Source organism: Bolinopsis microptera, chromosome 10 (genome assembly GCF_026151205.1).
Source record: "Bolinopsis microptera isolate Bmic1 chromosome 10, MBARI_Bmic_1.0, whole genome shotgun sequence".
Lineage (NCBI taxonomy): Eukaryota > Metazoa > Ctenophora > Tentaculata > Lobata > Bolinopsidae > Bolinopsis > Bolinopsis microptera.
The window spans coordinates 17,076,226-17,099,869 of NC_087081.1; the positions used below are offsets into that span (position 1 = coordinate 17,076,226).

The 23,644-nt window shown below is 40.0% G+C and overlaps 3 protein-coding genes across 3 annotated transcripts in view; 2 read left to right on the forward strand and 1 right to left on the reverse strand.

Moving 5' to 3' along the window:
- LOC134822476 (TBC1 domain family member 1-like) overlaps positions 1-16,935 on the reverse strand; it is a 72,813-nt gene extending 55,878 nt beyond the window's left edge. Inside the window, exons 1-8 of the mRNA XM_063833584.1 lie at positions 16,813-16,935; positions 15,314-15,378; positions 14,759-14,904; positions 14,573-14,636; positions 12,854-12,978; positions 10,691-10,810; positions 3,129-3,222; positions 720-841 (exon numbers count right to left, since the gene is read on the reverse strand). Of these exons, the coding sequence (XP_063689654.1) occupies positions 720-841; positions 3,129-3,222; positions 10,691-10,810; positions 12,854-12,978; positions 14,573-14,636; positions 14,759-14,904; positions 15,314-15,378; positions 16,813-16,928 (852 nt within the window). The 5' untranslated portion in view covers positions 16,929-16,935. The remainder of the gene's footprint in view (positions 1-719; positions 842-3,128; positions 3,223-10,690; positions 10,811-12,853; positions 12,979-14,572; positions 14,637-14,758; positions 14,905-15,313; positions 15,379-16,812) is intronic.
- Positions 7,062-9,857, forward strand: LOC134822184 (uncharacterized). The gene is made up of 3 exons (XM_063833097.1): positions 7,062-7,277; positions 7,515-7,776; positions 9,388-9,857. Exons 1-3 carry the CDS (start codon positions 7,137-7,139, stop codon positions 9,855-9,857), a joined length of 873 nt encoding a protein of 290 aa, XP_063689167.1. The 5' UTR covers positions 7,062-7,136.
- Positions 16,936-20,838: 3,903 nt separating the features above from the next.
- LOC134821680 (adenylate cyclase type 9-like) overlaps positions 20,839-23,644 on the forward strand; it is a 37,472-nt gene continuing 34,666 nt past the window's right edge. The window contains exons 1-5 of the mRNA XM_063832385.1: positions 20,839-21,036; positions 21,403-21,561; positions 21,697-21,822; positions 22,355-22,462; positions 22,598-22,681. Coding sequence (XP_063688455.1) covers positions 20,839-21,036; positions 21,403-21,561; positions 21,697-21,822; positions 22,355-22,462; positions 22,598-22,681 — 675 coding nt within the window. The remainder of the gene's footprint in view (positions 21,037-21,402; positions 21,562-21,696; positions 21,823-22,354; positions 22,463-22,597; positions 22,682-23,644) is intronic.

The following is a 23,644-nucleotide window of genomic DNA, read 5'->3' on the forward strand; positions in this document are numbered from 1 at the left end:
TACACTGGTCACTGTGGCTTAGTGTAACACTGGTCACTGTGGCTTAGTGTAACACTGGTCACTGTGGCTTAGTGTAACACTGGTCACTGTGGCTTAGTGTAACACTGGCCACTGTGGCTTAGTGTTACACTGGTCACTGTGGCTTAGTGTTAAACTGGTCACTGTGGCTTAGTGTAACACTGGTCACTGTGGCTTAGTGTTACACTGGTCACTGTAGCTTAGTGTAACACTGGTCACTGTGGCTTAGTGTTACACTGGTCACTGTGGCTTAGTGTAACACTAGCCACTGTGGCTTAGTGTAACACTAGCCACTGTGCAGTGTGGCTCTTCTTATGCCAGAGCCACCTATCTCAGCTGTGGGAAGTGAAATTAATGACCGTGAACCAGTGTTGTTTGGGTCAAATTGAAATGAATTACGAGATTATCAGAGTTTTAGTTTTAAAATAGTGTTAAGAAAAGTAAATACATTGTACTCAGAAGATGAGACTGCTTGCGAGACGCTCGCTTTTAGGCGCTAAACAAGTCTGTTTTAAAGTTGGATTTCACAAGATAAACATTTGTTGTCCGTGTTTTGAGAATTGAGAGGGGTACACACGTGACAGAAGTGGACACTAGTTCAACTAGCACCATTATTAATGTGCTTACCTGGGCACAAGCTTTCACATTCTTGATAGTAATTTACCTGGGCACAAGCTTTCACATTCTTGATAGTAATTTACCTGGGCACAAGCCTTTACATTCTTGATGGGCCATGTTCTTATGACGGTGACGTGGTCCATGTTTAGAAGCTGCACTTCGTTGTATCCGATATGTAGCATTCCCTTTATACTGGAGCTCAGATCTGGGAAATAGTGTGGTGAGCATTCCCTTTATACTGGAGCTCAGATCTGGGAAATAATGTGGTGAGCATTCCCTTTATACTGGAGCTCAGATCTGGGAAATAGTGTGGTGAGCATTCCCTTTATACTGGAGCTCAGATCTGGGAAATAGTGTGGTGAGCATTCCCTTTATACTGGAGCTCAGATCTAGGAAATAGTGTGGTGAGTATTCCCTTTATACTGGAGCTCAGATCTGGGAAATAGTGTGGTGAGCATTCCCTTTATACTGGAGCTCAGATCTGGGAAATAGTGTAGTGAGCATTCCCTTTATATTGGAGCTCAGATCTGGGAAATAATGTGGTGAGCATTCCCTTTATATTGGAGCTCAGATCTGGGAAATAGTGTAGTGAGCATTCCCTTTATACTGGAGCTCAGATCTGGGAAATAGTGTGGTGAGCATTCCCTTTATACTGGAGCTCAGATCTGGGAAATAGTGTGGTGAGCATTCCCTTATACTGGAGCTCAGATCTGGGAAATAGTGTGGTGAGCATTCCCTTTATACTGGAGCTCAGATCTGGGAAATAGTGTGGTGAGCATTCCCTTTATACTGGAGCTCAGATCTGGGAAATAGTGTGGTGAGCATTCCCTTTATACTGGAGCTCATATCTGGGAAATAGTGTGGTGAGCATTCCCTTTATACTGGAGTTCAGATCTGGGAAATAGTGTGGTGAGCATTCCCTTTATACTGGAGCTCAGATCTAGGAAATAGTGTGGTGAGCATTCCCTTTATACTGGAGCTCAGATCTGGGAAATAGTGTGGTGAGCATTCCCTTTATACTGGAGCTCAGATCTGGGAAATAGTGTGGTGAGCATTCCCTTTATACTGGAGCTCAGATCTGGGAAATAGTGTGGTGAGCATTCCCTTTATACTGGAGCTCAGATCTGGGAAATAGTGTGGTGAGCATTCCCTTTATACTGGAGCTCAGATCTGGGAAATAGTGTGGTGAGCATTCCCTTTATACTGGAGCTCAGATCTGGGAAATAGTGTAGTGAGCATTCCCTTTATACTGGAGCTCAGATCTGGGAAATAGTGTGGTGAGCATTCCCTTTATACTAGAGCTCAGATCTGGGAAATAGTGTGGTGAGAATTCCCTTTATACTGGAGCTTAGATCTGGGGAATAGTGTGGTGAGCATTCCCTTTATACTGGAGCTCAGATCTGGGAAATAGTGTGGTGAGCATTCCCTTTATACTGGAGCTCAGATCTGGGAAATAGTGTGGTGAGCATTCCCTTTATACTGGAGCTCAGATCTGGGAAATAGTGTGGTGAGCATTCCCTTTATACTGGAGCTCAGATCTGGGAAATAGTGTGGTGAGCATTCCCTTTATACTGGAGCTCAGATCTGGGAAATAGTGTGGTGAGCATTCCCTTTATACTGGAGCTCAGATCTGGGAAATAGTGTGGTGAGCATTCCCTTTATAGTGGAGCTCAGATCTGGGGAATAGTGTAGTGAGCATTCCCTTTATACTGGAGCTCAGATCTGGGAAATAGTGTGGTGAGCATTCCCTTTATACTGGAGCTCAGATCTGGGAAATAGTGTAGTGAGCATTCCCTTTATACTGGAGCTCAGATCTGGGAAATAGTGTGGTGAGCATTCCCTTTATACTGGAGCTCAGATCTGGGAAATAGTGTGGTGAGCATTCCCTTTATACTGGAACTCAGATCTGGGAAATAATGTGGTGATAATTCTGAAATATTCCTTAACGTGCGCCGTATTAAAAAATAATCAAAGCTCGATTGAAGAAAGTGTGATCTAGAAAGAAAGTGTGATCTAGAAAGATAATAGCAGGGGTTTCTAGAAAGATCCGTGCAGATTAGAAGTTAATGTTATATGACAATTGTTCTGAACGTTTATTTGAGCACTCTTATTTATTAACGAGCAATAACACGTGTGCTTGTCGGACAATTTGTATAATTGTATCATTCCATATTAAGTCATGTGTTCTGGAAAATTTTGTTAACAACTACTGAATTATTGAATTACATGACAGAATAGAGGCGACATTGTTTTATTTATCTTAAAAATTGCTAGAGTCCGGTGTCCCTAAGGAAACCAGATAAAGTCTGTATCTGATCCCCCGACCAGATACAGACTTTGGGACAATATTCGGTGTACATCATTGATATTATCGATTTAGATTTATATTTGATAACATTTTAATATCAGACTTCGTGAAACGACAATAAAGACTCGAGGACAAACTGAATATCCGAAAGTGAAAGTGAAAGTGAAAGTGAAAGTGAAGTAACCTTGGTCTTGTCTATTTCTCTGTATTTCCTTCACAGTCTTGTCAATATCTGGCAACTGCGAACTCTCCGTCTCAATCAGCCCGATGTACTCGACCTGGAAAAAGTATTTTTATACGAAGCAAAATGTCCCTGTGCGTGCCGGCGTTAATGGATTAACAAAGGAAAAGTGAAAGTTTAACCCGTGCCTACGGCCGGGACTTCACTATCGCACTGCAGTATCGCGGTTGAAAATGAAATGCAAAAGTATAAACCCGCCTATTAGTATTATACAGGGTGGGCCAAAAGTCACTTGACATACGTTGGCCTTAATAGCTCAGTCACTGAGTGACCAATTGAAATAATTCTTAATCTGGTACGACTTATTACCACCACTGGTTCGAGAAATTTGTCAAATCGAAAAATATTCGAGTTCATTTGTTTCAAATGAACTCGAATAATAGCAAATCTGTTATGAGGGGAGAGAGAAAGAGAGCGACAGTGGGAGAGTACACACACACCCACCCACTCAACCACCAACCCACCCACTCACCCACCCACCCACCCACACATCGACGGATGTTACTCGTCTAAATTTCTTCGAAGTAGCGCGCGCCGCTTTCTTCTCGAAATGTTGTTCTTCTCGAAATGTTGCCGGATGGCAAGTGCTACGAAATAGCGCGCGCCGGGCCAGATCATTAACAATGGTCAAACCCACACACAAAAATCTTGAGAATATTAGTATTGATGATACTAATTATTGAGATTATAATGTAAACAATAAAGTAAAATACCCTCGTATAATTTACATACTTTGTATGTCAGGACGATCTCTACTCCAAGTATACACTAATGACTGATCACTGCGTTTAGCCTGATTTAAGGATGTGTAATGTAGGTACTCACAAGGCTCGAGCCTACTATTATACTATACTAGTGTACTTACAGCTTGTGTAACTCTTGTGTGTTATTTATCCAGGTAACCTGTATTACTCGTTACCTAGTTAGTATACATATTACATAGCCCACTGTCTTTCTCTACACCAGTTGTTGTTGGTTGATCCTAACCGGATTGGCATTAACGCTTTAAAATTACATATAAGGATATTAACAGTGAATAATTATATGAAAAAATTGTCCAGTGCTGCACGCCGCCGTTTTTTTTCAAAACGGCGGCGGCGTGGTTAAAATCGGCGGCGGCGGCGTAATCGGCGTGAGGTCACGCGTATAAACAGGTTCACGCCGTTTGAAAACGGCGGCGGCGTGGCCGGGAAATCATCAGCGGCGGCGGCGGCGTTCGGCGGCGGCGTGCAGCACTGAAATTGTCAAAGATAGTTGCAAAAACAGTTTTGTCCGACACTTCCCATGGCAGTAGATATAGATATGATATGATGAGGTCTCACCAAACATAATCTCATTTCTTACTCACATACTTGGCTGAAGAATCATGATAAAAATAATGCGAGGGGGTGTTTTGTATACATGGGAATGGTCTGATTGCAGTTCTCTTTCTCTTTTTATCAGTGCAACTGCAAAAGATTTTATTTCAGTTTTTTTATTTTTTATTTTCACAGTTTCCGAACTGAGTCTACTGTAGTCTGATCAGTTCCTTTTTGTTTGAAATCTGGTCTGACTTAAACTTGTACATCTCAGCCACCGCTGTTGTTCTGGAACATTGTTAGAAACATCTGACGTTGGTTAGCTAGTACTTCCTTATTAAGCAGCTGATGAGATACTACTAATACTAGTGAATTCACTTCCTCATACAGAGACCCCACATAAAGCTACAGACTACAAGTTACAGGCTACAGCCGTCTCGCACAAAGCTGATAACAAGAACTAATAAAACGTTGCGTAACGGAAAATGTTAACTCGGGTATACTTTCCTCTATACTCTTCAGTTAAAAGTTATTAATCTATTAAGAGAATTAGTTTTACTTTCCTCTATACTCTTCAGTTAAAAGTTATTAATCTATTAAGAGGTTATACTTTCCTCTATACTCTTCAGTTAAAAGTTATTAATCTATTAAGAGAATTAGTTTTGCTACAACAAACGAGAGGCAGGTCTTTCCCGCAAGTTGGGATGGCCTGAGGTGCTTATCTCCTTTTCAGTAACCCTGTGCCGAGGCACTATACTAGCTGTAGGGGGGTTAGTCCTACGAGCCAGAGGGTGTGTATCACCAGCCGAAGCTGTACCAAATCACAGCTTGGTAACTGGCCGACTTGCAACCAACCGGATTTGAACCCGGGCCTTCTGCTTGGGAGGCGATCGTGTTTCTAGTACAGCTTAATAGTTAATACTTATTCTAATATATTTATTTACCGCCCACCAAAAGGAATGTTAATATTACTTCCTACATGTGCTTGAGACTACTACAACTTAGTATTAACACTAGAATGGAGACTACTAGTTCCTAGTATTTTGTAACTAGTGGCTACACCTTAGTATTAACACAGCAAGGTCCCAGATTTGTTTGTTCTCAACCCGTCACAATATTCCCCATGTCTCGATCGTGTGTACACACTAGTATTAAGGTATTACACTACGAATAACACCGCTTATGCAATACTTCTCAATTAATTTGTTTTCAGTCTTTGTTTTTTAATGTATTTATTTCTGATCCGTCGTTAGTTTAGAAAGTCTTGAGACTGTCTTTCTTAAGGTATAATTGCTTTCAGGTACATCAGTAACCCTGTATAGTGTATAGTACAGTATAGTATGTTGGTATGTAGATCAAGTAATACTCCTCTCTCTCTATCTATTATCTCAAGTAATTATCATTTTCAAAAGCTCATTGTACTCCCAATCGAAGATAGCACATTTGAATTGTTTTTTAATTTAAATATAAAATGCTGAATAAATTTACTTCTCACTAATTTAGTACAAATCAGCACAAGTCAGCCCGCTATAGTTACTAAAGTTACAAGCTGATAGATTACTGTTAATAGTAGCAGTGTGTAAGTGTTACTGTACGTGAGATAACATACAGCTGCACAGTTCACATACCACTGCGCATACCATAACACATACCAGATTACTACACATCACACACAATACCATACTCAATAGTCAATAATATCATCATCTTTAACCTTCAGTCGGAACTATGTGCTATTAATTAGTCCCTAATTATCATAATTGCTAATTAATCGTTAATTATCACTCACGTTGTTCAATAATACTCGCGGTATAATCATTGCTTTATTAAATTGTCTAATAAAGCATTCATTCTGGTATCAGCTTAATAATGTTATGTTTAATGCTTAATCATGTTAATACTCCCTGAACTGTAGTTTCCCTTTTTCTGACATGACAGTTTAATAAGATTTACCTTTTAATAACTTAATTAGATTTACCTTTAATAGTTGGACAGTATCCAGACAGCCAATAGTTGCTACCATTTTATCATCATATGGAAATACTCTCAAATAACAGAGCCAACAGAGCTAACTCACTAGCCATGACACATGATAATAAGGATGTGATATAGTTACTCAGTTAATCGTTATAAGATCGTAGTGACATGAAATGAACATCTACTCATGGGCACATTTCATCTTTTCAAGACTTAATAAACAGTATTATTAGTGCTTACAGTTTAGTGCTTACAGTTTAGTGCTTACAGTTTAGTGCTTACAGTTTAGTGCTTACAGTTTAGTTCTTCTTGAACATAATATCTTGTCTCACGTAGTTTTGATTCGACACTTTTGGTAAATACGTCTTGTTAGTTGTTATCTGTTTCTACTTTTATTATCTATTATTTACTGAAATTAGCTTTGATAAATGATAATAGCTATAAAAACATTCGCAATATGTTTATTCAACCAATCGACTTACTTACTGCCAGATAAGATTTTAAATGCACAGCCTCGACAGTGCATTGTTTAAACTTTTACGATTTATCTGCTAACTAGTTGTACTACGAGCAGTTATTTGTCTCCTATAAATACAGATACCTAATCATGGGAACGCAGTAAACGAGGTCACGTGGTCATTAGTCACGTGTTACCAGCTAGTCACTTGGTACCACCATGCTCCCAACAGAGAGCTCCTTCTCCCCCGGTATAAGAGGGTACGAGGTGGCAGCCCTGGTGATCTGCCTCTTAATTGTAGCTGCTATATTCATGTGTTACTTCACCTGGACATTCAGATACAAAATTGTTCTCAGAACGGTAAATAGTTAACTTGGAGAGTTTCTCTTTCTCTTTCTCTTTCTCTTTCTCTTTCACAATCAGTAAACGTGGAGAGAAGGGGGGCCGGGGGGTCGGGGGGGGGGGGGGGGGGGCCGGGGTGGGGGTAAATAGTAAACGTGGAGAGGATTGAGTAGTTACAACCGAATATATTGAGTCACTATTAGTTCAATTAATAATAAACTTACACCATCCCGTTTAATCTCCTTTCCACTTCAGACAATAAAAGAGACGACAGTAGTACAGAACTTAGTGGCACTAACCCTCCAAGAAGCAGTAGGAGATCAGTATTACAACAGTACTAACGGCCCCCTCAGGAAGGGGCCTCGTCCCCGTAACTCAGCCAGTCAGACTATTACAGACCCGCCCCTTACTAACGGGGACTCAGACAAGAAACAGTCAGACTGGGAGCCAGATCAGAACAGAGGGGCAAACAAGGGGGATTTAGTGGATAGAGTTTCACTAAGCTCAGCACCTAAGCGTTAGTTTCACTAAGCTCACCACCTTAACTTTAGTTTTACTAAGCTCACCATCTAAACATTAGTTTCACTAAGCTCACCACCTAAACGTTAGTTTCACTAAGCTCACCATCTAAACATTAGTTTCACTAAGCTCACCACCTAAACGTTAGTTTCACTAAGCTCAGCACCTAAACGTTAGTTTCACTAAGCTCACCATCTAAACATTAGTTTCATTAAGCTCACCGCCTAAACGTTAGTTTCACTAAGCTCAGCACCTAAACGTTAGTTTCATTAAGCTCACCACCTAAACGTTAGTTTCACTAAGCTCAGCACCTAAACGTTAGTTTCACTAAGCTCAGCACCTAAACGTTAGTTTCACTAAGCTCAGCAACTAAACGTTAGTTTCACTAAGCTCAGCACCTAAACGTTAGTTTCACTAAGCTCACCACCTAAACGTTAGTTTCATTAAGCTCAGCAACTAAACGTTAGTTTCACTAAGCTCAGCACCTAAACGTTAGTTTCACTAAGCTCACCACCTAAACGTTAGTTTCACTAAGCTCACCACCTAAACGTTAGTTTCACTAAGCTCACCACCTAAACGTTAGTTTCACTAAGCTCACCACCTAAACTTTATTTTCACTAAGCTTACCACCTAAACGTTAGTTTCACTAAGCTTACCACCTAAACGTTAGTTTCACTAAGCTCAGCACCTAAACGTTAGTTTCATTAAGCTCAGCAACTAAACGTTAGTTTCACTAAGCTCAGCACCTAAACGTTAGTTTCACTAAGCTCACCACCTAAACGTTAGTTTCATTAAGCTCAGCAACTAAACGTTAGTTTCACTAAGCTCAGCACCTAAACTTTAGTTTCATTAAGCTTACCACCTAAACGTTAGTTTCATTAAGCTCACCACCTAAACATTAGTTTCATTAAGCTCACCACCTTAACGTTAGTTTATTAAGCTCACCACCTAAACTTTAGTTTCACTAAGCTCACCACCTAAACGTTAGTTTCACTAAGCTCACCACCTAAACGTTAGTTTCACTAAGCTCACCACCTAAACGTTAGTTTCACTAAGCTCAGCACCTAAACTTTATTTTCACTAAGCTTACCACCTAAACGTTAGTTTCACTAAGCTTACCACCTAAACATTAGTTTCATTAAGCTCACCACCTAAACGTTAGTTTCACTAAGCTCAGCACCTAAACGTTAGTTTCACTAAGCTCACCACCTAAACGTTAGTTTCACTAAGCTCAGCACCTAAACGTTAGTTTCACTAAGCTCACCACCTAAACGTTAGTTTCACTAAGCTCACCACCTAAACGTTAGTTTCACTAAGCTTACCACCTAAAATTTAGTTTCATTAAGCTCACCACCTAAACGTTAGTTTCATTAAGCTTACCACCTAAACGTTAGTTTCATTAAGCTCACCACCTAAACTTTAGTTTCACTAAGCTCACCACCTAAACGTTAGTTTCACTAAGCTCACCAGTTGGAAACAGTTCACACTCACAGTCTCACATGGGGCCCTCTTAATTAGAGTAAACCAAAACAATTGCTTATTCTTCTATCAATGCTATTATATCCTTAGTACTAGTAGTACATCCTATAACTGTAATTTTACTCGACAGGTACCTGCACACATCACAAACAGAGACGTCGCTCTAACATGGTCAAATCAGCGGTGAAACTCAGCTCCGGACAAACCATCCCTCGTAGAGTCGACCACAACAAACTCAGTGTTATACACGACCCCCACCCACTTGGAGACAGTAGAAAGGGGCGAGTAGAGGACAGGGGAGTAGATGACAGGGGAGTAGAGGACAGGGGAGTAGAGGACAGGGGAGTAGAGGACAGGGGAGTAGAGGACAGGGGAGTAGAGGACAGGGGAGTAGAGGACAGGGGAGCAGAGGACAGAGGAGTAGAGGACAGGGGAGTAGAGAACAGGGGAGTAGAGGACAGGGGAGTGTACGAGGTGGAGATGCTACCAGGCGATACTGAGGATCATTACCAGAAACTTATCAGTAAAAAAGAGGAGGAGAGCGAAAGTATTGCGGAGGTTAGTACTATATCAGAGGTAGTTGTGACGTTAGGAAGTTAGCACTATAGTATTAATTGTGAGATAAAACAGAAACAGAAACAGAAACAGAAACAGAAACAGAAACAGAAAGTATTGCGGAGGTTAGTACTATATCAGAGGTAGTTGTGACGTTAGGAAGTTAATACTATAGTATTAATTGTGAGATAAAACAGAAACTTAACTTATTAACGGGATCGTTCTTACTGTATTGAATTAACCTATCTGACAAAATATTTTTAATCAGAAATTGTATTTTTAAAAGATATCATATTATCGAAATTTGGATATGTTAAAATCTTGTGAAATGGTTTCAATAATTCGACCTATTTCGAAGACATTTGAAAGCAGAGATTTACAAGGTTTGTTGTCAGGTTAGCTGTAAAAGAAGTTTTTGAAACTAACTATCAGCAAATTTAATAAAACTGTTCAATTTATATAGTTTTATTTATATATCTGTTCTTATATTTTTGAATTTATTATCGAGTGTATTATTGAAGCCGAGAAAATGCCACGTATGGTTTGGTTGCGCTGGTTCATTTAGCAAAGTCCGAAAATCATAAAAATACACGATCATGGCCTCTTATCTGTATAGTATATAAATATAGTACTGTGTACGAACGCATACTGTATTTCATGACAAGAGAAATGTGCGCGCGCCGATAAACCATGAGGCTGCGCGAAGAACACTACAAAACTAACTGAAAACGAGCGATAGCTATCATCTGGCGCGTGCTCATATCATGGGCTGCCTGAAAATTGTATCGTTACTAATAAATCCTGCCGGAAACAACACTTTTTTGGAGCTGTGGTCTTAAAAACCATTTTTAACAACCAACTGTAAAATAATGACTCACATGGTAAATCTCTCTACATTTGATAGGCGTACTTTTCCGGCGCTGACGGAGTTTAGCATAGTCCGGCTCTGAGCCCCGCTTCTTATCTTCAGAAGATCTCCTGAACTTATCGTCCGGAACCTGGTAATGTTCATTTAGATATTTTATTATTATTATATACAGGGTGTTACTTCTGGGCCACCCTGTATATTACTCTTTTATTTTCAACTCTTTTATTTAATTATATTTAGCAATCTGGGAGAATCACCCTATCAAACTACCTTCTCAAATCTGAGAACAGAGAACATATTTATTCCTTATACCTTCCTTAGAATCACCCTATTTTAAAAGGAGTCCCCTGATTAGAGGGGGAGGGGGTATGTCCCCTAATTAGAGGAGGAGGGGGTATGTCCTCTAATTAGAGGGGGAGGGGTATGTCCCCTAATTAGAGGGGGAGGGGGTATGTCCCCTAATTAGAGGGGGAGGGGTATGTCCCCTAATTAGAGGGGGAGGGAGTATGTCCCCTAATTAGAGGGGGAGGGGTGACATGTCCCCTAATTAGAGGGGGAGGGGTGACATGTCCTCTAATTAGAGGGGGAGGGAGTATGTTCCCTAATTAGAGGGGAGGGGGTATGTCCCCTAATTAGAGAGGGAGGGGGTATGTCCTCTAATTAGAGGGGGAGGGGTATGTCCCCTAATTAGAGGGGGAGGGAGTATGTCCCCTAATTAGAGGGGGAGGGGGTATGTCCCCTAATTAGAGGGGGAGGGGGTATGTCCCCGCATTAGAGGGGGGAGTATGTCCCCTCATTAGAGGGGAGGGAGTATGTTCCCTAATTAGAGGGGGAGGGGGTATGTCCCCTAATTAGAGGGGGAGGGGGTATGTCCCCTAATTAGAGGGGGAGGGGGTATGTCCCCTAATTAGAGGGGGAGGGAGTATGTCCCCTAATTAGAGGGGGAGGGGGTATGTCCCCTAATTAGAGGGGGAGGGAGTATGTCCTCTAATTAGAGGGGGAGGGGTATGTCCCCTAATTAGAGGGGGAAGGAGTATCTCCCCTAATTAGAGGGGGAGGGGGTATGTCCCCTAATTAGAGGGGGAGGGAGTATGTCCCCTAATTAGAGGGGGAGGGGGTATGTCCCCTAATTAGAGGGGAAGGGGTATGTCCCCTAATTAGAGGGGGAGGGAGTATGTCCTCTAATTAGAGGGGGAGGGAGTATGTCCCCTAATTAGAGAGGGAGGGAGTATGTCCTCTAATTAGAGGGGGAGGGGGTATGTCCCCTAATTAGAGGGGGAGGGAGTATGTCCTCTAATTAGAGGAGGAGGGGGTATGTCCCCTAATTAGAGGGGGAGGGAGTATGTCCTCTAATTAGAGGGGGAGGGGGTATGTCCCCTAATTAGAGGGGGAGGGGGTATGTCCTCTAATTAGAGGGGGAAGGGGTATGTCCTCTAATTAGAGGGGGAGGGGGTATGTCCCCTAATTACAGGGGGAGGGGGTATGTCCCCTAATTAGAGGGGGAGGGAGTATGTCCCCTAATTAGAGGGGGGAGGAGTATCTCCCCTAATTAGAGGGGGAGGGGGTATGTCCTCTAATTAGAGGGGGAGGGAGTATGCCCTCTAATTAGAGGGGGAGGGGGTATGTCCCCTAATTAGAAGGGAGGGGGTATGTCCCCTAATTAGAAGGGAGGGGGTATGTCCCCTAATTAGAGGGGGAAGGAGTATCTCCCCTAATTAGAGGGGGAGGGAGTATGTTCCCTAATTAGAGGGGGAGGGAGTATGTCCCCTAATTAGAAGGGAGGGGGTATGTCCCCTAATTAGAAGGGAGGGGGTATGTCCTCTAATTAGAGGGGGAGGGGGTATGTCCCCTAATTAGAAGGGAGGGGGTATGTCCCCTAATTAGAAGGGAGGGGGTATGTCTCCTAATTAGAGGGGGAGGGGGTATGTCCCCTAATTAGAGGGGGAGGGAGTATGTCCTCTAATTAGAGGGGGAGGGAGTATGTCCCCTAATTAAAGGGGGAGGGGTATCTCCCCTAATTAGAGGGGGAGGGAGTATGTCCTCTAATTAGAGGGGGAGGGAGTATGTCCCCTAATTAGAGGGGGAGGGAGTATGTCCCCTAATTAGAGGGGAGGGAGTATGTCCCCTAATTAGAGGGGGAGGGGGTATGTCCTCTAATTAATTAACTAATAACCTTCAAGTTAGAAGGAAGTCTGTCAGCAGATAATGATCGTCTGTGTCTTGATAAGCGAACATGAGTTGTAGGGGGAGCTGTACTGGCCTGTCTTTCCAGTGTTTCTGTTACCTGTCTTTGTAGTGCTGAGGGGGTATTAGTGTATTAATTAGTGTATTAATTAGTGTATTAATTAGTGTATTAATTAGTGTATTAATTAGTGTATTAATTAGTGTATTATATGTGTATTAATTAGTATTTTAGTATATTATATGTGTATTATATGTGTATTATATGTGTATTATATGTGTATTATTATGAGTGATACTAGCTCATTATAGGGATTATATAATAACTATAAATGAAATGGAACGAAAAGTAAATGTATATTTTGAGAACCAAGGCACTGTTATATATATATGTAATAAAAAGTTTTTAGAGAAAAATCAGGAAAATGAGTAATGCTACAAATCCTTCATTTATACTTCTTATTTCTGAAAAAATAACAGAAATTAATAACATTTTTCCGTTTTAAACTATCAAAAAACTAAATCAGTCACCCCCAGTTATACGTTACCCCAGCATTACCCAATACCCAGTTATACGTTACCCCAGCATTACCCAGTTATACGTTACCCCAGCATTATCCAGTTATACGTTACCCCAGCATTACCCAGTTATACGTTACCCCAGCATTACCCAGTTATAAGTTACCCCAGAATTACCCAGTTATACGTTACCCCAGTATTACCCAGTTATACGTTACCCCAGCATTACCCAGTTATACGTTACCCCAGCATTACCCAGTTATATGTTACCCCAGCATTACCCAGTTATACGTTACCCCAGCATTATCCAGTTATACGTTACCCCAGCATTATCCAGTTATACGTTACCCCAGCATTACCCAGTTTTACGTTACCCCAGCATTACCCAGTTTTACGTTACCCCAGCATTACCCAGTTATACGTTACCCCAGCATTACCCAGTTATACGTTACCCCAGCATTACCCAGTTATACGTTGCCCCAGCATTACCCAGTTATACGTTACCCCAGCATTACCCAGTTATACATTACCCCAGCATTACCCAGTTATACATTACCCCAGCATTACCCAGTTATACGTTACCTCAGCATTACCCAGTTTTACGTTACCCCAGCATTACCCAGTTATACGTTACCCCAGCATTACCCAGTTATACGTTACCCCAGCATTACCCAGTTTTACGTTACCCCAGCATTACCCAGTTATACGTTACCCCAGCATTACCCAGTTTTACGTTACCCCAGCATTACCCAGTACTTACTAAGAAGGTCTAAATATATTCACATGTGAAGTAGATAAGGTGTGTAATGTAATACCTATTGTGTACCTGTAATGTAGCCACTAATTCTAGACACCTTATATTACACAGGGTATTGGTGCATGATGCAGATTACAGAGAGATAACGTGAACCGTTTTAGAATATCATACCGGATATCATAAAAGAAAGGAAGTTATTCAACCAGTTCAATTTATCTGCTCTTAATCTTTATTTCTTTGAATAGCAAATACTAATTTCTGAAACAACAACTAAGCTGACTCTCAAAAAGAAGTATTGAGGGTCATAAAGAGTGGTGCACCAGTTCTTTTAACACTGTTTTCACAGTAATCATAAGATTATTTAATATTATATTGTATTTACCCCGTATTTCCTTCTCCGTATAATAACCCTAACTTAAGATAGTGAGAACTTACTTCGCTGCTTAGCGTGAAGAGAACCCTCCTTCAGCAATCCGATATCTTCCTTCAGGGTTGATGCCTGTTTGAAGAAGTACATTAACAGGTTATCTAAATACTGTATGTGATATTCCAACATTTTACTTTCTACAATACTGTAGCAAAGTCTGCCACTGACTCAATACAATAGCTGACAACAGTTACCTGTTTATGAGAGTTAACAAGGAATACATGGCAGATAAGTTTGAGGGACTGTAGAGAGAGCTCAGTGATGTAGAGGAGAGAGGAGGAGGAGTAGTCTAGAGGCGCGGCGTTAAAGGAGTAGGGGGACTGGAACGAGAAGGGTATACCTGACAGTAATTATAATAATTAATTGTAATCTTACTATATATAAAGCGAGACGATATATATATATGGATCCGTGCCATTTTACTGACACCACGGCATCAACTTTAACGCGACTTTCCGCAAAAACCGTAAAAGATATAAAACTGAAACTTTTTTGACTGGGTCAAATGCTTTTATGCTTTTCAAATCAGCATGAAAAAATAAAAAATTGGCCAAGAAATAGGAGTTTTAGAGCCCAAAATTTGGACCCCCAAATGGTGTCAAAAACGCGAATTAAATAGGTAATAATTATTTTAGTCTCTTGAGTCTTGACACCATTTTAGGGTTATACGGGTTCCTGCTAGTTATAACTAATACTAATTGAATGAATTATAAATGTGACGTGGTATGTAGATGAGATACTAAACTAACCTTTTATAAGACCCGTCTCACTCAGCAAGTTAATGGAACAGTTGTGAATTGCAACGTTAATCCTCCTGAAGTTTACAAGTTATTGTTAACTACTTGTTAATCTCAGTAGTTGTTACTTTCTCAGCAGTTGTTTAATAGATTGGATAAAAGGTTTCATCCCAAGCAAATAACCAAAAATTTCGCCAGACTGCACGAATGGAAATAAGGGTATTTGGGATTTGAACCCCTAAAAATGGTGTTGGAAAATCTTTTAGGTGGATTACGGTTCTTAATACAGAGTAAAGTAAATTTAGCTGCAGTGACTTTACAAGCCAAGTCTCTAGCTTACTAACCTGGGAGTGACTTTACAAGCCAAGTCTCTAGCTTACTAACCTTGGAGTGACTTTACAAGCCAAGTCTCTAGCTTACTAACCTAGCAGTGACTTTACAAGCCAAGTCTCTAGCTTACTAACCTGGCAGTGACTTTACAAGCCAAGTCTCTAGCTTACTAACCTGGGGGCTGGGAGTGACTTTACAAGCCAAGTCTCTAGCTTACTAACCTGGGAGTGACTTTACAAGCCAAGTCTCTAGCTTACTAACCTGGCAGTGACTTTACAAGCCAAGTCTCTAGCTTACTAACCTGGCAGTGACTTTACAAGCCAAGTCTCTAGCTTACTAACCTGGCAGTGACTTTACAAGCCAAGTCTCTAGCTTACTAACCTGGGAGTGACTTTACAAGCCAAGTCTCTAGCTTACTAACCTGGGAGTGACTTTACAAGCCAAGTCTCTAGCTTACTAACCTGGCAGCGACTTTACAAGCCAAGTCTCTAGCTTACTAACCTTGGAGTGACTTTACAAGCTAAGTCTCTAGCTTACTAACCTGGGAGAGACTTTACAAGCCAAGTCTCTAGCTTACTAACCTGGGAGTGACTTTACAAGCCAAGTCTCTAACTTACTAACCTGGGAGTGACTTTACAAGCCAAGTCTCTAGCTTACTAACCTGGGAGTGACTTTACAAGCCAAGTCTCTAGCATACTAACCTGGGAGTGACTTTACAAGCCAAGTCTCTAGCTTACTAACCTGGCAGTGACTTTACAAGCCAAGTCTCTAGCTTACTAACCTGGCAGTGACTTTACAAGCCAAGTCTCTAGCTTACTAACCTGGCAGTGACTTTACAAGCCAAGTCTCTAGCTTACTAACCTTGGAGTGACTTTACAAGCCAAGTCTCTAGCTTACTAACCTGGGAGTGACTTTACAAGCCAAGTCTCTAGCTTACTAACCTTGGAGTGACTTTACAAGCCAAGTCTCTAGCTTACTAACCTTGGAGTGACTTTACAAGCCAAGTCTCTAGCTTACTAACCTGGGAGTGACTTTACAAGCCAAGTCTCTAGCTTACTAACCTGGGAGTGACTTTACAAGCCAAGTCTCTAGCTTACTAACCTTGGAGTGACTTTACAAGCCAAGTCTCTAGCTTACTAACCTGGGAGTGACTTTACAAGCCAAGTCTCTAGCTTACTAACCTGGCAGTGACTTTACAAGCCAAGTCTCTAGCCGCCCAGTGAAGAGCCGCATCAGAACAGAACTTGTTCACTAACACATTTCCAAAATAGTCGACTTCATAACTTCTACCAGACATGTACCTATCAAATAGTTAAATAAGAGGGAGATAATATTGTGCAGAAAATGTGATTTCACAGATAAAAAATCACATTTTCTATCATAACTTTAAAATGCAGCATTTAAGGGTGTATTTATATTCATAACTCACAAATAAATATGCTAGTTGCGGTTATTTTGCACACTTCCAAAAGTCTCTAGCACATTCCTATCGAAATTTAAGATCTGATTTTAAATCTGTAAAAATGAAAAACGAAAACTATGCCTATTTGTTGTTTGACATTGAGGAGCAAAAGATCAACTTTTCAGATGAATAAACACATTTTTGAGGGCATCAAAAATTGCGCCAGGATTCAGAGAATAATTTCATGTTAAGCATCTAAACAATCTGATGTTCCTTGATGGACTTTTTGGTCAAAACAAGCCTGAAAAGTAAAATTATTACTTGATGACTTAAAAATTCATAAAAACTCAGCCTTTTCAGATATATTAATAATACGATATTAAGATTTTACATGCATACAGAAATAAATGTTCTCCAAACAAATTTTGGAAACGGTGCGCTAGACGGTCACTAAACTTCCTGTGAGATCATTTGGGTTTGCCGACACAAACCCCTGTTTTGGTGTATACCCCTTAACAGGTAACCTTATCAGACGGTATTAAGAGGGATAACAGTTGGATGCTAGAGGCTCACTAATAATGTCAATTTAAATCAAGTCTGTCCATACAATCCGGACGGAGCTTTGATAGAATGAAAATCATGAAAATTTCCTATCGGTAGGACATTTTCAAATTTCATCTTTCGGTGACCCAAATTTCGCTGTTTTAACTGAATTTTTCTTGAATGATCATCTAACAGGGTCTTAGGTCACTGAGGATGACACAAGACACGATTGAAGTACTGAAAGTTCTATTCTCAAAGAAAGCTTTGATAAACGGAAAATCATCTGAATAGAAGAAAACATTTTTGAACATTTTTGAGGAGAAGCATTTCTGCCGTCTCCTTGTCTGCAATTTCGCGGGTTTTGACTGAATTTTTGGTCAGTGACCAATCAATGAGATTAGCGAGAGTGAAACAAGTTGCTATCGCCTATCAAGGTACTGGAATTGAACAAACATATCCGGAAAACCTGGAAAGTAAATTAATAAAATATCTTGCTAACAAATTTCAACTTAACTTTTTGCTGTATCACGTCGTGATCCCCATTTTCGTTTCACTTTGTAGGTTTACAACCTACCAGGACGCGCGCCGAGTTGGACTCGTCGACGGTCCCAATATATGGAACAGATATTTTACGAGTATCACCCGTTAAATTTCACTAAGTGGAGTTTCACTAGTATCCTAGCGAAAGCCACGATACAGCCGTGCACTCTTGCACAACATGTGAAAAAATTGTTGTGATTGTTTGTAAAAAATTTTTGAATATAGTTCTAGTTAAACATTTTTTCAAAAATAATTGAAATATATTGTTATTTAGTTCATTAGAACTCGAGTATCACAACTGAAAATTAATTATGTTAGGTTTAATTACCTAATTTATAGTAAATTAATATACATTTTACCCAGTAAGCGTTACTTTTTCACTTAATCATGATCATAAGTTTTTGTGCCACTGCGGGCTTGCTTGCTTCACAAATAAAGAAAAGTCATTTTTACCGCCACTGCAAGCGCAAGGGCTTCGGATATAGCAACTTCACTTTGTTAATTGACGATGCAAACTTTTTAGCCAAAAGGGCAAAGCTGAAAGCTTTGTTGTCATTTCGAAGCGAAGCAAGCTCGTGGCAATGCGCGCTCACGTCAAAACGACGATGTCCTTAATTATAGCCAGACTGGGACCTTATATTAAGCTATTTTGATAAACATAATTGATCATGAAACTGAAATTATGGTGGCCGAATGACAGGCTGAGTGTTGACCATTGTTAATGGTTTGGGCTGGCGCGAAATGTCTTGAACGAAAAACAATTTTTGTCATACGCGTGCGCGCGCGATAGTCTTGCATTTTTTAATTTAGATGCTTATGTAAAATGATCGCTCCAACTAAATCGCTCGCCAAAATTTTAAGAAAATTCTTGTAGAAAGGCCCTGAAGGTTTATAGTTTAAAAGTAATCTAGTTCGATGTATTTTTGGACGCTAATTCCGAATCACTCCCCATTGCATGTTGCTCTATCCAGAGCCCTTGCGCTTGCAGTAGCGCGCGCCCGCCTTGTTGTGAAACAAGCGCGCCCGCAGTGGCGCGAAAGCACATGGTTAGGTGAACTCCCCATGCATGACGTAGTGTATAAAAATGCTTCCCTGGAAAGTTATGGGCAAAAAACTGTTTTGGTCACGTGACAGGCTAGTAAAAAACAAATTTGATTGATTATGGATTAGGGCTGATAATTTTTGGGCGAGCGAATTAGTAAGAGCCGTATTGTACTGGAAGCTAGTAAAAGAACCGTGCACAGGGATTGGCGTGCGCTGCCAGGTAATTCGTATATGTTTACTTATCTTATTGGTGTGACAAAGCTATCTTCATGCTTCATGAAGATGCGTAAATGTTATTACTCGCCTGCACTTTTGTAGTGTATGATAATACAGTAGGCAAATTATAGAAATTTAAAAACCATAACATGAATTAATTGACTTGCTTTCATATATTGTGTTAAAAGATTATATGTTGAAGTCATTATTGTAACGGTACATTAAAGTGAAGTAAAGTAAGTAAAGTAAAAATTATGACATAACATCATCACACATGTCTAAAAAGTATCAAATCACTATATGGCAAAATATAAATATCTTACCACCAAAATTAATAAATTATTAACTACAACTTTATTAAAAAATTTCATATAAATTCAAAAAAAGCATCCCCAAAAGATATAACCCTATTCATACTTCCCAGTGGAATAAAGATTTATAAAACGCTTTTTTGCCACAAAAGGGTGGTCTCTTTATTACTAACATAACTAGGTCCTTCAGGCTTCAATTCTCCCTAATACTTCATTTGAAACATTCCAAAATTGTGAATCATTAGAAATATCCTTAGAAATCATATCTTTCTTAAACCCTTCTAATTTAATCTTAAAACTTAAAACATTCACCGAGTTCTTAACATCTGGAGGGAGTTTGTTCCAGTAAGGAATAACTCGCTCTGGAAGAAATGAACTTTGGAGATTCCTAATCTTTGCCATACTCTTACAACATCTGTTGGATGATACAAGATTAAGACCAGATCTGCTCACTTTGAACAAGTCTGAGCCGTACTCGGTCAAACCATTAATAAGACCAGATAAACCATTATTAGAACCAGATAAAATGATATATATCTATTTTTAAACTGATATTTAATAAACTATTAAAGATTGAGGTGACTTATTTGTAAATTTCCATATGGTAGCCTTCAGAAGAAAACGATAAAAAATTTAACATTAACCTTATTAATTCCTACCAGTGGTGTAACGTTGCCTGTAGGCACCCCCTGCTGCCCCCTCCCCTTTTGGCGCCCCTACCTAAAATTGAACAAATTAGATGATTTTAGAGGATACGCCGGTAAAATCTCTAAAAAAGTGTGTTTTGCTAGCACCGTAGTTAAGTTTTTCGAAATTGTCCCACATTCAAACGACGATTTGGCGCCCCCCTAAGATTGCGCCCCCCCCCCCTGCACAGGGGTGTCGGCGGGGCCTTCCGTTACATCACTGATCCCTACACCCTTTATTAACTGCGGACCTCAGGTTTTTGTCTTTATAAACAACCATTGAAGATATTGCAGAGTGACGCCCTTATCATACGTGTCCATATGAAATTTTAGCTGGTGTAATGACTACCCCACTTTTTTGTGAGCAATAGTGTAGCAGAATCTAATAATAAAGATTAATTGTTATCAGTGTCTTGCAGAATGAAATTTTGAACAACCATGAATAAATCGACTATTGCCCTAAGAATGAAATGGTGGTCTACTCTATCATCTTCCATACCACACTCAAACGGATATGAAAATGTTGAAAATAAAGACAAAGGAGAGTTCCGAATTGAGCTGAAACAATGCTCAATATTCGGAGAAGACGGAGCAAAGCCTCGCAATGGGGTACAGAACAACTTCTTTAAGCAGCTTGAAAAAGGAATCAGTGTAGATGAAGAGGTTTGATTCAGAATTGTACAATTTTATATGTTTCAAGCACCTTCCGTGTTTGAGGAGCATTTCTTTATTAACTGCTTATGGTCAAAATATGCACACAAAAATATTGAAGGTTAATATGTAGAATCATGGCAAAAAATCATGTTTCGGCTACTAAATTGCTAAGTGGCAACAATCTCAGGAATTTCGTTAGAAATATTTTGTGCACCATGGTAACAAGCCTTAAAAAATGAATTTGAAATTCAAACCCCCTTTCCCCAGGGAGTTGAAGTCCTAGTACAGACTACATCTCCCTGTATCTGTTCAGTAATAACAACGAAATAATGCATTTATTCCAGTTTTTAGTATACCATAATAAATGTGCCCCAGGTGTCACAGTATCTGACACACGATCTGAAAAAGCAGGAGAGCTCTGCTCGTATCAATTACAGCAGGGTCACTGCAAGTAAGAGATGTCGGGATGTGCTGAACTTCTTCCTACTCAGCACCTTCAAGGAAGGATTAAAATACGTCATCCTGTGCAATGTGGTGTGTTTAAATATTATCATTCTGTGCAGTGTAATTTTCATTAATCAATTAATGCACATCAAAACTATTATGACATTTATAACAAATCTATTGCCGATAAACTGTTTATCCGTGTTCCACTTACATTATACCCAGGTAGTGTTTATAAGCCTGATGGTGAAGCAGAGAGAAGCAGCCTGTCTTGGTATTGTGATCCTCCTGGCTCTGGTTACAACAGCTATCCTTACTATCACCCACTTTAAAGTCTACCACAAGCACCAGGTTCTTAACTCTCACCCTCTCCAATGTTGTCTTATTTTCTACATTACCACTCCACAAATGTTCTATCTAGGTCACTTCTGCAGTTGCACCTAGATGAAGCTGGTAAATGGACCTGATATCTCTAGTCGTGTGTAGTGAATGGTAATCTTGTCGACCTAATCAAACTTACTGATGAATTGGCGTATCCGTGATCTGAGTGTGGATTAATCAAAAATATACCAGAAATTGGGCCGCTGACAGCTATTTTGGTGCTTTCATTTGAAGATTAAAATTTGCATGTCTGTACCGCAGATCACTATTGAATATTTGTCCATTAGAGAAGAAAGTTCTGTGAGAAAGCCATGCTCATATATTTAGTAATATTACTGAATTATTTCTGCTCAAATATTGTTATACGCCGCATGTCTACGAAAGAGACAAGACCTGTATTCGTTGCAGAGGTAGATTACAACTTTACTCATCAGCATTAATATATTTGTAGTAATATGAAAACGATCTTCTTGATGAAGTGAAATAATAAAATAAATTTCAGGTGACTATAACAGTGGTGTATGCGTGTGTGCTGTGTGTTGCCTCCCTCTCACAGTTCGCCGTAAGGAGAAGTTACACTGAACCAACTCTCTACGCTTCTTGCACCACGGTAATTAATATAACCTGACGAGCTCACTTTTACACATTAACATAACGATTAAACCTAATATATATGCGATTATTTAAAAGTTTAAAAGTTTAATAAAAACCAATTAAATATGTATATTAAATATGTTGATTACAGGTGTTAGTATTACTGTACACAGTCCTGCCGTTGCCCAGTACCGCTACAGTGGTTATAGCTGTTTCCTACACCATCTTATTCGAGGTTAGTACATCAGGTGCTAATAATGATCACAGAGAAGGAAATTATTGGACACTTTTACCTGTAATACACATGATTTGATTTTATTAGAAACTTTTACAAATAGTACAATACGTGCAGCAATGAACATAAAAAGAATCGACATCATGAGGCATTACCTTGGGCGAGGGTTTTCTTTAAGAGACCATAATACTAAAAGCATGGGTAAGTGGTACAAGTTCTGGAGATATACATATTACAGGTAATACCCCCCCCCCCACTATTACAGGTAATACCCCCCCCCCACTATTACAGGTAATACCCCACCCCCCACTATTACAGGTAATAGTTCTACCCCCACTATTACAGGTAATACCCCCCCACTATTACAGGTAATACCCCCCCCCCCACTATTACAGGTAATACCCCACCCCCCACTATTACAGGTAATAGTTCTACCCCCACTATTACAGGTAATACCCCACCCCCCCCCCCCACTATTACAGGTAATATCCCCCACTATTACAGGTAATACCCCCCCACTATTACAGGTAATACCCCCCCCCCCCCCACTATTACAGGTAATACCCCCCCCACTATTACAGGTAATACCCCACCCCCCACTATTACAGGTAATACCCCCCCCACTATTACAGGTAATAGTTCTACCCCCACTATTACAGGTAATATCCCCCACTATTACAGGTAATATCCCCCACTATTACAGGTAATAGTTCTACCCCCAGACTCACTTACGTCTTACACCAACTCCATCTAAAACATTTAATAGATTAAATAAAACTGTTCTAGTATAATAGGACTATACGCTCATACTTACATTCAGTATCATGACTGATCTATCGGTGGCGGGCCCAATTAACAATATCATTCATTAAAATGATACGATAGTTTGTAGAAACTTTTAAAAACATTTGTTGCTCGTCTTCAGCTGGAAATAACTGATTTATCACTGATATTTATATACTT